Below are 14017 nucleotides of genomic sequence, written 5' to 3' on the forward strand. Positions count from 1 at the left end.
TTGTTATGAAGCACAAAAATGACATAATCAATGGCGGAGCGTTCCGATTTAGTTGGAAGTCACCAGCGGCAATTCATTGATGATTTGTCGAATTTTATTCTACAACCACACGTTTAAACCGGGAAACTAAGAGCATGAAACTGTACAAATGAGGGTACGATTATTAATAAAAGCAGAGTATCATTGGATACAAAGAACCGTTTATGTGGCTTTAGCAATAGATTGATTCAACAGGAATTACTTTGGTCCAATCAATCCTACTTCTGCTATGGTAAGCAAAACATTCAGAAAACAATCCATACAAAGAGAAGTTATTCATCAACCAGTTTCAAGGATAGCCTAAGACAATTTGTATCCTTCGAATCTCTGTATGCGTACTCAAGCAAAGCGCATATATTTCACTATTGACCAAACAAACGAATCAACTGTACGAGATAAATGACCGAAAGGTTATCAAAACCTTAGTTCCCATCTCTATATCTCCAACAAAAATCCTGAATTTAACCATATACTATATGTCAATATACAGCGTCACAATATTTCCGCAAAATAATTGTGGTTTCCGTTTGACACCTGCCAATTATACACAATTTTTGCATAGACCATGAAGCATATATTTCACTTTTGTGTTCCTATAAAAGCCAATACCTATACTACGGAATACTTTCCATGATACTGATACATTCATTTCGAGTATCTCTTTTTTTTTTTTTTTTTTTTTGGGGGAAAGAATTCATTTTAATTATTTGAAATATCTTTGTACATTCCAAATCTACTGAACAGGAAGCTACACGTGAAGAAAACAATAAGCTGAAGGCCGAAGAAGATTCAATGAAACCCCTTCAACTCTGTTTTCTGAAAATGTATAAATTCATTATCATATTGTAACTGGTTTGTTCCAAAAATATCAGATGGTACTAGCATGCGACTACAAAATTCACACATGCAAGCAACCAAAATAATAGAAATTTAGAAACGAAAAAATGGAAAAAGAAACTAACTTACTCTTACAATGAGATATTCCAGCCTGGACGAACATTGGAAGAGCAAAAATATGAGATCTGAGCAGGTCCTGAACCACGAATCTACATGGTTTAAGCAATAACAGGAGGAGAAATGTGCCTAATGCCATCCAAACATTCCTAATGTTTATTCCCAAATATCCGCCACTTTTTCTTCTTTTTGTACTCACTTGAGAGCGAACCTGAAATAAAACCAAAACCATAAGTCATGCGTTACATTTAGAGGGATAATGTAAAATCCTAAAGCATGCATGATGGCATTAGCGTCAGACAACTAAACCTATCCAGACTTAGATATATAACAAGTCAATATAGAAAGGGCTAGTGGAAGCTAGTTGCATCTGATTGCCCACAAAAGATTCTTTACGGAAAATCACACTTGAAAATTCTCAGATCGGATAAAGAGCCTATTATGGTGTTGCAACTTCCCCCTCCCCATCTTATAGTTGGTATTACACACACACACACCCCAAAGGAAAGGAGACTGTCAGTTAATGTTCAGTCAAAGACCGTTGGCTAATGATACAGTGTTATTGCTCCAACTGGTTGAGTTCAGCTGAACAAGTTATCCAAAATCCAAGTTTCATTTTACTCCTTATCCCTTTGCATTCTACAGATGTACATGAAGAAGATAAAAACAATTACCTCCTTGAGGATAAATTGAGTTGTAATGCACCTCTGCCCAGAAACTCAAATAAATAACTGCACAAGATACAAGAGCTATCTGTAAAGCTTAATGGACGACAGATAACTAATATTTAAGGATATCACAATAATTTTTAATTGTTTAGCAAAAATTCCATGGGATCTGTTCGTCAGAAGTATATGATTAGGATAACGCGTGGATTCAATGAGATAGTAATAAATTTGCTCATTATAAGAGAAATGAATTTAGAAACAAGACAGTAACATGTGGAATATGGAAATCTGAATCAATAACAGATCTAGAAACTATATCACATTTTAACATACAGATAACTGATTACTTCATAAATCCAACTGTCTATGCCCACAACAAAAACTAAGAGCGCAACAAGCTTACCTTGTTTTGAAGTTTGGATATTGGGAAGAATCTCTATGCAACAGTTATCCTTAAAAGAAGTCAAGACAAAAATTTTCACCCCGTACTGCAAAAAATTACTCACAAGTATCAGTCATTATATTAATTACTCACAAGTATCAGAAATTGTAAAAGATCTTTCATACCGAATCAGCAGCTGCCTGCAATGAAACATGGTCACCCCACTCACCATTCCTGGTTTCATTCAGATTGATGGGTATTAATTTAGCCCAGAAGATTAATGACAGGAAAACAAGGAAACATTATGAGTTCAATTAATACCTGGACATCTTCTCCAAATAGTCATCATATGCCATGGGAACATATCCCTCGTAAATCTCAGGATGAGACTTCAGCTGGTAACAGTAAACCATCAAAGGATAAACCAGAATCCATGGTAGATACAAAATTTCAAGGTCCTAAAGTTCAGTTGAACGAATTAGTAGAATATTTCCAAGAGAGCAAACCTGATTTACGACTTCGCTTCTCACGTACTTGTGGTGGTCAGGTGTGTGATACAATTGGTCTGATAAAGCATGGAACTGGAAAATTAAAGCAAAACATGAGATAAACATGTGTAACCCTGAAAGATGCTAAGATCAATATACAGGAATAAAAATAAAACTGATAGGTCCAAATGAGAGCTACAAACTTGCTTTAAGGAAATAAACAACAGAAACAGACAAAGGTACAGCATGACTAACCTGGCAGTTTCCATCTCCTTCAACCTTGTGTTCAAGGAAGCCATATATCTGCAGTCTTCATTAAAAACGCAAGAAAATATTACAACAACAAAAAAATGATGAAAACAAATAAAATGGATTCTACTAACTAGGCAAATTTTAGAAATACATACTACTATATTTATAGAAAGGAAAAGGGCAGGTATTACCTGTCAAGTAGCCTTTGATGATCTGAAGTCGCTTCATCAAATGAAGGAATTTCTCCATTAATTCTAGGAATATGCTAAACCATATGAAGGACAAAGTTAATACTGGTGTTGACATTTGCAAATCACGCCATATGTTGGCAGAAAAGTAGCAATCGACATATACAATTAGTACTCATGAATTTGCAAAAGGTATAAGTTTCTTTTGGGTAGGGGTGGCAGGGGAGTGGGCAGGTGGGAGGAAATTCGCATGATCAACCAAAATGCTATTGAAAATATCTACGTAAATTCCCATGTACATTCCCTTCTCAACATCAGATTGTCAGCTAAACTATAAATTGATATAGAATGGCTAACATTTCCTAAAAGGCCAATGATGACTCTTTAAAACTGTTTAATAACAAAAACATGATGAAGCATTTGAGATTACAACATGGTGAAAAATCTGGACAGCATAAACTTACAGGAACGGGATTCAAGCTCCAGTCTACTTCACCATCAAGTGCACATTCATCAGTTAGCTCCAAATGATTACCAGGGCTAGAACATAAACTAGAAGCTTCTTCCTGGCCATAATCATGGTCTGCATGGTGCCAAAAAAAAAACGCCTATGAAGATAACTACATGACATAGGTTACCTTAATATGCATGAAAAGAAGGTACAGGCAGCAGGTTTCCAGATACCTGAACAATAATTCCTTGTAGATACACCATGCCACTCATCTGCAAGAATGGATGCTTGTGCTTGCGCTTCTCCTGCATGTGAGTATTCAGAGGCTTCTGTTACAGATAGTCGTGAAAATTCCTCTTGAAGAGTTCGTGCAATGATCTCATCATTCTCCACATGGTTTGATTCTGTATCATAATGACTTCTGACATACTCTTCATGGTAGATACCATTAGCATTGTGTTGTATCATGTCACCGTAGTAGTATGAAGAATTATAAACTGGATCACCATCAAGTAGACGAAGACCCCACTGAATAATTTCTGAATCATGCTCATGGGAAGCCATCTCTTTAAAAATGCATATGTCGAATAAGAAAGCTTAATCTTCTTCTAAGAGCAATGACGGAATCCCCAAGAGGTTCAAGTAATAGAGTAATCTCTGCCCAAAAGCTACCAAGTATGTTAAAAAAAATAAAAAAAACCTCCAATGCTTTGAGGTTCTTCAACCACAACTGTAATTTAAATTACAATATCCATCAGTGCAAATCTAAATTAAATCACAGCAAGAAATAATTTTATTAAATTAAGTATAGTGCTTCCAATTTTAACATAAATCCTTATTATAATGAAGCAGTTGACTTTTTCAAATAATACTGGACAAGTATACAATAGAAGATTTAGCTGCAATTGATTGGACATCTAACAGAGGATATAATAAACATATTTGTGAAAATGATGCCTGCTGTGTGATCATAATTACAAACTTTGCTAAGTTCCAAGTATGTTTATTATTAACTTTAATAAACAGTCCCATGTATACTAAAATTGTGCTGAGAACAGCAAAAGACTTCAACCCACCGTCAAAACACCAGGAAAAAAACAGATAATTGCTGGTCTAGAATGACCGGCTGGAAACTTCGATTATCCTCAAAACATCATAAAGTGACAGACAAACCTGTTAACCTAACAACGCGTGCTCACACATTCTCAGTATTTCTGAATAAAATATCGCACAGAGAGATAACGACCTAAAGCAGCCTACTTTCCCAATATTAAACTAGCTGCATGACAACAAACACATAACTCCCAGCAAAGAAATAAGAATCAACGTTAACTCGGAGAGCTAAAACACCTAATGCTTAACCTTTTACCTCACATGTTTAGGGAAAAAAAAAACAAAAAATGAAGTAAACTTTAACTAGCACAACATTTAATCTTTACTTCAAATAAAATTTCATAGGACCCTTGATATACATACGAAAACTAAAAGATCGACTTTGCAAACAAAGAAATTTATTTAAATAATATCCAAAACAAACTACAATTACTCTCCATAACATTCATATTACTATATATTCAACCCAACATCAGATTTTGCTTGATGAGTCAAATTGATTCCATTTCATTTCAAGACTAGACCTATATCTATTTTTATTTATAAGAAACTAGATCTATATCTTTTATTTTCTTTCTCCAATCTAAACCAAATCGGTTCACCCCACAACAACACAACAAACCATCTGAACAACACAACTACTACATGCATATCCTTTATCAAAATCATAATATTAAAAACCACACCGTCTAGAACTACACCACTCTCCATGCTATTCATCATCAACATACTCTCTCTCTCTCTCTCTCTCTCTCTCTCTCTCTCTCTCTCTCTCTCTCTCTCACACACACACACACATACACACAACACAACACAACACAACACAACACAAATCAAACAAGCACCAAAACTACCCAGAAAACAAATAGTCCCCACTAAAACAACATCAAAAATCTCAATCTCAATCAGCAATAAAATCCCACATAATAATCCACAAAAAGAAAAAACCCAATTATAAATAAATAAATAAAGGAACACTAAACAATTTCTTCACCAATCAATATAACAATCCAACAAGATAACAGAGTTTAAAACAGCAAAATCATTAGATTAAGAACTCACCCAATCAGCTTCGACTTAGAGCCAATAAAAGAGCTTTGAAAGCTGTCGTTTGCAAAAGGAAAACTTAGGGTGAAAGGTAGAGAGAGTTGAGTTGGAAACAAGGCCCTTCTTATTAATAGGACGGTACGAATGCATTGGCTGACGATGAAGCATTGAAAAATTGAGCAAAAAATGGAAATGGACTGAAAGTGCACCCCATTATATACAGTTTGCCAGGCTGTTAAAGGTCGAGCAACTTTTTCATCGTACGGATACTACGGAGACTCTACATTTTCTTGAGTAGACGTTGGACGGTTGTGATTTAAGCGGCAATTCCTTGAACGGTTTTTGATTGCCTCCGTCCAAAAAATTGACTAAATTATGATTTTAGTCCTTATCTTTGAGCAAAGTTTTTTTTAATTATTATTATTTTTTATTTTTGGTTTTCACAATTTTACCTTTCTTCCAATTCGATAATATTTGTGAGGTAGGTCAGAGAGTTCGTCCTCTTGCACTAAGTTCGATTTCCCCTGAATATATGTGGAGTAAAAGTTATACATAACTCTTATTTTTTTACATGCCAGCTTCTTAAAAAAATTGACGGAATTAAAAAATTATCTTAGAATTTGACAAATAATGAACTACAAGTAAAATTTGAGAAAGTTGAAACTACATGTAATCAATCAGAATTTCCGCTCACATTATAGTGACAAAAATCGTAATTTCATTGGCGACGAATTTGTAAATTGTAACTCAAATTGTTAAAGTAATTGTTCTTGTATCTGAAGTCATGTCATGTGTTCGATTTTTGTATCCCCTAATATCAACCATTTAAAACAAAAAATTCATAATTCGGCAGGATATTAATGTTCTTACGTGATAGGTTGGCGTGATATTGATTGCCCTTCTATGAGGAGATGGAAAATGGACGGTTGAGATTGGACTGAATTGAATGTTGGGTAGATCGAACGGATGTGATTGAAGGAATTTGGTACAAATTTGGCTGCCGTCTTCTCAAGCCAGAAGGTCCATGAGTCCATATGGGATTGCTTTGCTTATATGAAAAAAGAGAGGAGAAAGCTTAAGATTCAATTAACGACCAAAAGGTCCACACATGGGGGCCGGTGGCGACGTGTCACAATCGTAGTGTCTATAATTAATAATTTATTTTTAATATTAAAATTTTCGGAGTGACACAAACGTTAATGTTATCGAAATTCATCAAATATAATTAGTAGTACTAGCTAAAAGGATAACAATGACACGTCCATGGCACTAGCAAGCACCAAGGATTCTCTCATTAAATTGTTGAATAAAATTGTCAAGCTAATGAACTGTTGCACATGCAAACTACCTATTAGTGAGTGATTTGAAATAATTACTCCTTTAGAAAAGGTTATAGATTCGAGTCTTAGCATTCATGTATTGTGTGTGAGTTTGTATATTATCGCCTCTCTCAATACAAAATGACCTATAAATAAATAAAAATTTGCTGCACATTCGCAAGTTGTAACTTGCCTTTATAATAATAATAATAATAACAGTTTGATCCGATTAAATCGAAGTATGCTGTCATACAATGTTGATGTCTTTTAAAATGTTTAGGCTCAACTACATGTAAACCCTCTCTTGGTTGAAAATGGTACTAGACAAAACTCAGATGTTTTTTCCCTCAATTTTAACATTCCCGGTTTCGTTATATTTTTAGAGAGGCTATCATAGACTGATCATTGGCACACTAGTTGATGTTATTAAGAATGTATTGGTGAGAACAATGATGAGAGTATCTCACATTTGATTGATGAAAGTTTAACTCAAGAGCGAGTCTCTTCACCCATAACTAATTGGTCTCAAATTAAATATTCACGTTTCAGTATAGTATCTCAATAGATTAGTCATGTAGCAGATGCTCTCACGACACTTAATAATAATTATCTGAATATACAATATAGAACATTTTTGCGTTTTGTTTTTGCTTCACCAATTGACTAAAGGGTCATATACCAGAGGAAGAAGCTCAAGCTAATTAATTTAAAAGAATTACACTGATTAGCTTTTTAACCCCACTTCAAAGTTGAAAAGTGCTTGGTTGGTACTATGGTTATAGGTCGGCAATTCTGCCTTTGCGCTTTTTCTTAACTTTTGAGTGAACCTTTTACGCCAAAAAGAAGAATCAAGAACAACTTTTATAACTTCAAGATGTCTATGAAAACTTTTTTTGCCAACCAACCAAGTAAAATCTCTTTTTGGCTTTTAAGCTTCTTCACATATTCAGATTCAGAATTTTGAATGTCAGTTTACCAAACAACTTTTCTTCAAGCATTTTTGAAAAATATTGTAAATTACATTGAGTTCATCTATTAAACCAAATATGCATACTTCAATTTTCTTTTCTTCCAAATATTACTTCTCAGTCAACACAAATCCACCTCACATATTTAATGTATTGTCTAATTGTTTGTTCAAAAAAATAAAACAAGACCCTGCATGTCATGAGGATAGCATTGTTTTGCTATCTCCATCCAATTACATTCCGTCTTGTGAAATCCTCATCACGCATAACGGAACGTGAATAATTTAACCCCGCATACAAGTTTTCTCCTAATTCTGCCACCCTTTCTTCTCTTTCTCATACGTTATTTGTCATTATTGATTTACCTGTGAAATGCAAAAGCTAATAATCTAAGTGGCTGTTCGCTTATAAGCATTGCTTTTCCAAAATAAACCCCATGCGCATAGAATAGCACGCAGCACGCTATATAGACTGTCGTTTTATGCCGCTCCCTCAGTTTATAGAATCGTAGGCATCACAAACTCAAGTTGATGATATTATAACTTCCGTATCTTATATTGTTTTTTGGTTTTTAGCTTTGATTTCTATGTGTGATCTTGAGCAAGCCAAATTCTTTATGCTCTTTTGTACCTTTCAAGTTGACATGGTGTTATCTACTTCTGGATTTATCCATACGCATTGACTTTGGGTACACGTAACAAGCAAATGAAAGGTCCAAACGTATATCAATAATTGAATGATTAGGTTTATGATTCAATCGTTTTATAGCCCCAAGTTTGTCTTTTTAGTTAAATAAAAAACACTTAAGTTAAGATTAGGGGTCCTCAGGAATATTTATGAAGTTGAGTAACATGATTTTTTTTCTCGAAAACAACATATTACAATTCTCTCTCTCTCTCTATATATATATATATATAAATTCTTCTATGTGGACGTCTGGATATATATGTCTCAAAGTTCAAGTCCTCGTCCAAGCAAAAATATCATCCAATGATTTTCATAATTAAATACTCAAATGTGTAAAAGCTTCCACAGCTTAAGCGCACTCTAAAAATTAAAGAATGCAAAGTTAGAGAAAAGAGGTTTAACAACACGGTTGACAGTACTGACTACAAAGATTTACTAATGAAACTCAATATGTCATATATAGGCTTCTCCGGGTACCAAAAGAACCAAGTTGTCCCTCCATGCCTGAGGCCACTATAATTAGCATCTGCTCTGAAGCTTCTTGTAAACAGGACTCACAACTTTGAAATGGAGAGAAATCCGTCGTTTATCTGTTGCGTTCTTGTTTAATGTCTCTAAAACTTTCCACAGAAGATTGAAAATTTGGGCAGATTTATGCATATTTCATAGAAGAATTGGAAAGTGAGGGGAATGGTATTTACAAATTAAGTAATTTATGCATAAGTTTTTCTGTGTTTTCCATGTCAAACCATAATTTATGCTTCAGATAAGCCCAACAACCACTATGACCAGTTTGCTAAAATGTACTTACAATCAGCATGTCCTCAAAAGTTTCGGTGTCCACACGCGAGACAACCAGCCAGTTTCTCCTCTCCTTAAATCCGCATTTCTTCTTTTGTTCACTGTTTCAACATCCCGGGAAGTTTGTATCGGTGCCAAATTCCTCAGGGGCAGTTGCGGACTTGCTGTTCCTGTTGGTGCCTCCATATTTTTCCTTTGGCTTGATGGCGCCTCCCTAATTTTCTTTTGGCTTGATGGTACCTCCCTAATTTTCTTTTGGCCTGACGATATGTCCCTAATTTTATTTTGGCCTGATGGTGGAGCCTCTATAATTTGATTTACCATTTCCAATACCTCACTCATCTTTGGACGATTCTTGGGGAGTCTGACCAAGCATCTGTTGGCTACAATTGCAAGCTTTTGAACTGACTTGAGGGGGTATTTAGCTTCAAGCCTAGGGTCTATTATTAGGCGGAACTTCTTCAAGTCGGAAAGGTATGGCTTCACCCATTCTAAGAGCTTCTGCTCACTCTTAGGGCGGTTTCGATCTAGAGGACGCCTACCTGTGATGAGTTCATAAAGGAAGACCCCATAGCTCCACACGTCATTCTTAGCTGTTAGACGTCCGGTCTGGATATACTCTGGTGCTGCGTATCCCATGGTTCCAACAACCTGATGAAAAATCACTAGTCATGTAAGTGCAAGAGTGTAGTACATAGATGGACCATTAAAAACCGTTACTGCGTTACTCTCTCATCTATGGTGAAAAATGGCTAAAGAATTGGGTATCCAAACAAGATAAAAGCAGTCATAACTATAGGGCCTAGGCTCTGCCAAGCTGTCCATTTTACTTGAAATGAGCTTGGTTTCTTCCCACCAAAACTCCAAGGATGAATCAAGACATCCTAAAATTTAAGTAGAAGTAGCCAATAAATGCAAGACCTATCCACTTAAAGGGAAAACTAATCAGATGCAGGCCTAAGCAATAATAAAATCATGAACGAAATTCAATGTGCTCATATTACAATTACTATTAGAGACAACTCCACTTATCTTTAATGCTAGCAAAAGCACAAAATCTTGGATCTAAAGTAAACACAATAGGCTAATTCAATATCCATAGAGCATCCAAATGTCTAACAAAGTAATAATTTCCATTCATCAGATCCACGGTGACTCAATTTCACATTAAACACTTTCACTGATAGCTCAGCCATTGCAAATCTATGGAAGTAGCAGAAGAAATCTAGGTTCAAGTTCTCAATATTAAACTCCACAAATCTATTAACTTTACCGACACTTTCTCAATGTGGATACTCTTGATTATACTAAGCAACTTGTTTCAGATGTAGATATCTTGCTTAAATAAGATCATAAACAATGAACCAAAAACTAAGTCACAAAACAAGCTTCAAGACTAAAAGTTGATACTGGTTCATGCAATAGATGGAAGTAGAAATAATTAGATCATTTTGTATGATGATCATACCGCTGTTGAGACGTGGGTTAATCCTTCTGACGGGCCCAACCTAGCCATTCCAAAGTCTGACAGCTTTGCATTCCACTGCTCATCCAGAAGGATATTTGAAGATTTAAAATCCCTGAAAATGATCTAGACAAAAATAAAGAAAAATGTCAGTTTGATAAGCTGTATTACTCACAAAACTTAGCCCCTCTCCCCTCCCTCCCACTCTCTTTTTCTTTTTTAAGGGTTTTGCTTTTGGGTTGGGGTTCTAACACTTCCGGGCGGCCTCAAACACATTAGAATATCAAATTCATCAGAAGGGACTAACAAACTTACACACATTGAAAAGGAAAACAAATGTTAAAATACCTGAAAATCCATTTCTTCATGTAAATATGCCAGGCCACGAGCAGCATCTTGTGCTATTTTCAATCTCATGGCCCATGGAAGAGGATCTGAACGACTGGATAAATGGTTCTCTACACTTCCATTAGGCATGTATTCATAAATTAGAAGTCTCTGGATTCCTCGCTCATCATCCTCAGCACAGTAGCCCACTAGTTTGACAAGGTTTGGATGCTCAACCACCCCAAGAACATTAACTTCAGTCACCCATTCCTTGTGCCCCTGGTACCAAAAAGGTGGGATCGTAAGTTTACAAGCATACAGTAGATGGATTTCATTTTTTGACATGAATGGAAAATGCATCTTATTAGACTATATATCAGTTAGATCAAAAATCTTCGTGACAAGCATAAAACAAAGTCTATTACCCTTAAGTACAGAAATATGTTGTTAGAAAGAAGCAAGTATTTGTAAACGGTGGAACGAAAGACCCAGTGTGCTAATAATCATCAGAACAAATCAAAAAGCAAATTCCTTGTGTGAATGCATCATTATCATGTGTACATCATTGTGAGCCATTAGGATTTATTTATTTATTTATCAAACTTAATGAGAAACACTATACTTCCTTTAGTATACATCTCATAATTATCATCCACTAATCTTAATTCATTTGAAGCCAGCAAATAAATCACTCAACAGTTTAACATGGGCGATGAAAAAGAATCTGTCTAAAGTTTTGCCAATAGAAAAACAGTCTTGCCTGCAAGCCTCTTTTACTGAGCTGTTTCACTGCAACTTCAAGTTTTTGAGATGGATCTTCTGCACTCTTAATCACCCCTTTATAGACACACCCAAACCCACCTTCTCCAACCATGACAGAGCGGCTGAAGTTCTTCGTGGCAGATTTCAGCTCAGAAACTGTGAATACTCTGAGGTTGCTGGGTCTCTGAGAGAAACTAGGATATTGGTTCCTCCTCATGGACTCTGTGCTCGCATCAGAGATATTCTGGGAATCTAACTCAGATCCAGATCTCTTCATTTCACCATCAGTAAATGTTGTAATTGTGCTCTTCGGTTCATCCTTTTTTTCTCCAACGTAGAATAAGAAGCACTTCATAGCTCCAAACGTTGTTAAGCGTTATGATCCCTCACCTAAGATTCAGAAGCTGAAGAGAGCCCTAGAATTAGGGAGCCATAATAAACAACAATTCAAAACCATCAAAAGTCAAGATAAGAAAACACTCAAAATGTCCCTCTCCAATTCTGCAAATGTGACCACTTTTATGATCAACAGATATCACACAAAGCTCAAATAAAAAATTAAAACTTTTTACAACTGCCAGTTTTCCTTCCCAATACAGGTGTTTTGCAAGTGCCCAAGAGGATGTAACAAGTGACCAAGTTTTTACCTACTCGGTAACTTAATCAAAAGTTAAGGAAAACCCAAATACCTTAACTCAGAAAGTAACTCATGCCTTCCCTTTATTTTCTGTTTTTCTCCCAAAAATAACCAGCATCAATGAAAAATCAACTGTGTTTTTCATTTTTTGCATAAATCCAACTACTTCTAACAACCCAGATTTCAGATAAGGAAACTAAATATGTTAAACCATCCCTATTTATCCTTCTTTATTAGAACCCAAGAAAAATCAAAATCAGAGATATTCTCATTTCATTTACAAGGCCCAAGACAAAAAGTTTCAAACTGATATATTGCAATCCAACAAAACAAGCTGAAACAGAGAAAAAGCAATGATAAAAGATGATAATTGAAATTCTGGGAAAGAAAAAAAAAAGCACCTTGCTTTACTGATCTCAGTCTGATTGCACAAAACTCTGTCCTTGACTCCTAGAGTTCAGCAATTCCAAAGTATGAGGAAGTATGAGAGAAACCCATTTAATTCATTGACGCCCAAAATGACCTCTGAAGCTACAGAAAGAACGCGCAGCCCATGGTTTATAGTTTTAAGAGAAGCTTCAACACGGCATTTAGAGTCTAGCGGTCAGCTCAAGCTCACCAACCAAAATGCCAAACTCAAAACCCACATTAAATATATATAAATCTACCAACATGGGCAAATCATCAATCTTTTTTTTTTCGTTTCACAACAAGTAAATGTAACCCCAAGTGTGAATGGAGGCTTTGAAAATTAGACCAAAAGGACAAAATGGAGAGAGAGAGAGAGAGAGAGAGAGAGAGTCCTTACGTAGAAGAATGAGAATGAGTACTGGTCATTGGTCAACAAGTCCTGCACACGAAACCTTTAAGCAAGGTTATCCTAGTCTTACATAACATTTGATTTGATTATGGTTTATGGGTTTTTGATGGTGCTGTCTTTGCGTTCAACTACAACCATGTAATCAAACGTCTCATGCTCTTGCAACTTGCAAGTTGTAACTTGTAGTAACAAAAAAAAAAAAAAAAGCCTCTCATGTTATCGACAAAGCACGAAACAAGACAAAGAAAGGTCTCAGACCGAAAAAAAAAAAAAAGGACAAAGAAAGGTCATTCTTGATCTTGACTTGAGGATAGGGACTGTGCTGGATAGTTTTTCAAGACGTTGAAAAAAGAAAAAAAAAATCTAATAATGTGAACAGGAATGTTAGAAATACAAGGGCAATGCACACGCGGAGAATCTCAAGATGAATTTAGACGTTAAAAATTAATCCATACTTTGAACATTGATTAGAGATGAAATTCTTATTATTTTATTAATGTCAAAGTCAAGGGGCTCATGGCATGGGTTTCAAATTTATCTCTTCTTCATGAACATCCTACCGATATGGTGTAAAAAGTACCTCATCTTAATTTGGTCAATAGTTAAAAGTCCAAGATCTTTGTTGTTATTTTATTTATTAAGTGACGTG

At 35.5% G+C, this 14017-nt stretch overlaps 2 protein-coding genes across 8 annotated transcripts; both read right to left on the reverse strand.

The window, feature by feature from the left end:
- Window positions 1-141: 141 nt before the first annotated feature.
- Window positions 142-5764, reverse strand: LOC103342153 (Cysteine proteinases superfamily protein). Of its 6 annotated transcripts, none has more exons than XR_016125690.1 (12): window positions 5598-5763; window positions 3656-4090; window positions 3436-3554; window positions 2975-3048; window positions 2787-2841; window positions 2550-2624; window positions 2365-2438; window positions 2229-2277; window positions 2065-2149; window positions 1668-1724; window positions 1012-1204; window positions 142-494 (listed from the first exon to the last, which is right to left on the reverse strand). XR_016125690.1 is itself a non-coding variant. In XM_089049453.1 (11 exons), the coding sequence occupies exons 2-11, from the start codon at window positions 3984-3986 to the stop codon at window positions 1143-1145; spliced, it is 981 nt and encodes a 326-aa protein (XP_088905579.1). In that variant the 5' UTR covers window positions 3987-4090; window positions 5598-5763; the 3' UTR covers window positions 478-1142. The 6 variants fall into 6 exon arrangements, 2 of the variants coding, with proteins under 2 accessions (XP_088905579.1, XP_088905584.1); XR_016125683.1 differs by having other exon boundaries at window positions 478-855; window positions 1006-1204; window positions 3656-4079; window positions 5598-5764; XR_016125686.1 differs by having other exon boundaries at window positions 478-855.
- Window positions 5765-8842: 3078 nt separating this feature from the next.
- Window positions 8843-13366, reverse strand: LOC103342152 (serine/threonine-protein kinase PCRK1). 2 transcript variants are annotated; one of them, XM_008245742.3, is made up of 5 exons: window positions 12950-13366; window positions 11910-12315; window positions 11171-11428; window positions 10826-10948; window positions 8843-10008 (listed from the first exon to the last, which is right to left on the reverse strand). In XM_008245742.3, the coding sequence occupies exons 2-5, from the start codon at window positions 12264-12266 to the stop codon at window positions 9370-9372; spliced, it is 1377 nt and encodes a 458-aa protein (XP_008243964.1). In that variant the 5' UTR covers window positions 12267-12315; window positions 12950-13366; the 3' UTR covers window positions 8843-9369. The 2 variants fall into 2 exon arrangements, with proteins under 2 accessions (XP_008243964.1, XP_008243965.1); XM_008245743.3 differs by having other exon boundaries at window positions 11910-12327; window positions 12950-13184.
- Window positions 13367-14017: the final 651 nt, after the last annotated feature.

The sequence above is a fragment of the Prunus mume genome, linkage group LG1, assembly GCF_029339155.1.
Source record: "Prunus mume cultivar Tortuosa linkage group LG1, ASM2933915v1, whole genome shotgun sequence".
In the NCBI taxonomy this organism is placed as follows: Eukaryota; Viridiplantae; Streptophyta; class Magnoliopsida; order Rosales; family Rosaceae; genus Prunus; species Prunus mume.

What these genes read in the sequence shown, in the direction of transcription:
- LOC103342153 (XM_089049453.1), bottom strand. Translation starts at nt 3,986, where the DNA reads ATGGCTTCCCATGAGCATGATTCAGAAATTATTCAGTGGGGTCTTCGT. An exon ending in TATTTGGAGAAGATGTCCAG is followed by an intron (nt 2,278 to 2,364) that starts GTATTAATTGAA and finishes GAATGAAACCAG; the next exon opens with GAATGGTGAGTGGGGTGACC. An exon ending in TATCCAAACTTCAAAACAAG is followed by an intron (nt 1,725 to 2,064) that starts GTAAGCTTGTTG and finishes TATCTTGTGCAG; the next exon opens with TTATTTATTTGAGTTTCTGG.
- LOC103342152 (XM_008245742.3), bottom strand. Translation starts at nt 12,266, where the DNA reads ATGAAGTGCTTCTTATTCTACGTTGGAGAAAAAAAGGATGAACCGAAG. An exon ending in TCAGTAAAAGAGGCTTGCAG is followed by an intron (nt 11,429 to 11,909) that starts GCAAGACTGTTT and finishes TTTTGGTACCAG; the next exon opens with GGGCACAAGGAATGGGTGAC. An exon ending in TAACCCACGTCTCAACAGCG is followed by an intron (nt 10,009 to 10,825) that starts GTATGATCATCA and finishes ATTTTTCATCAG; the next exon opens with GTTGTTGGAACCATGGGATA.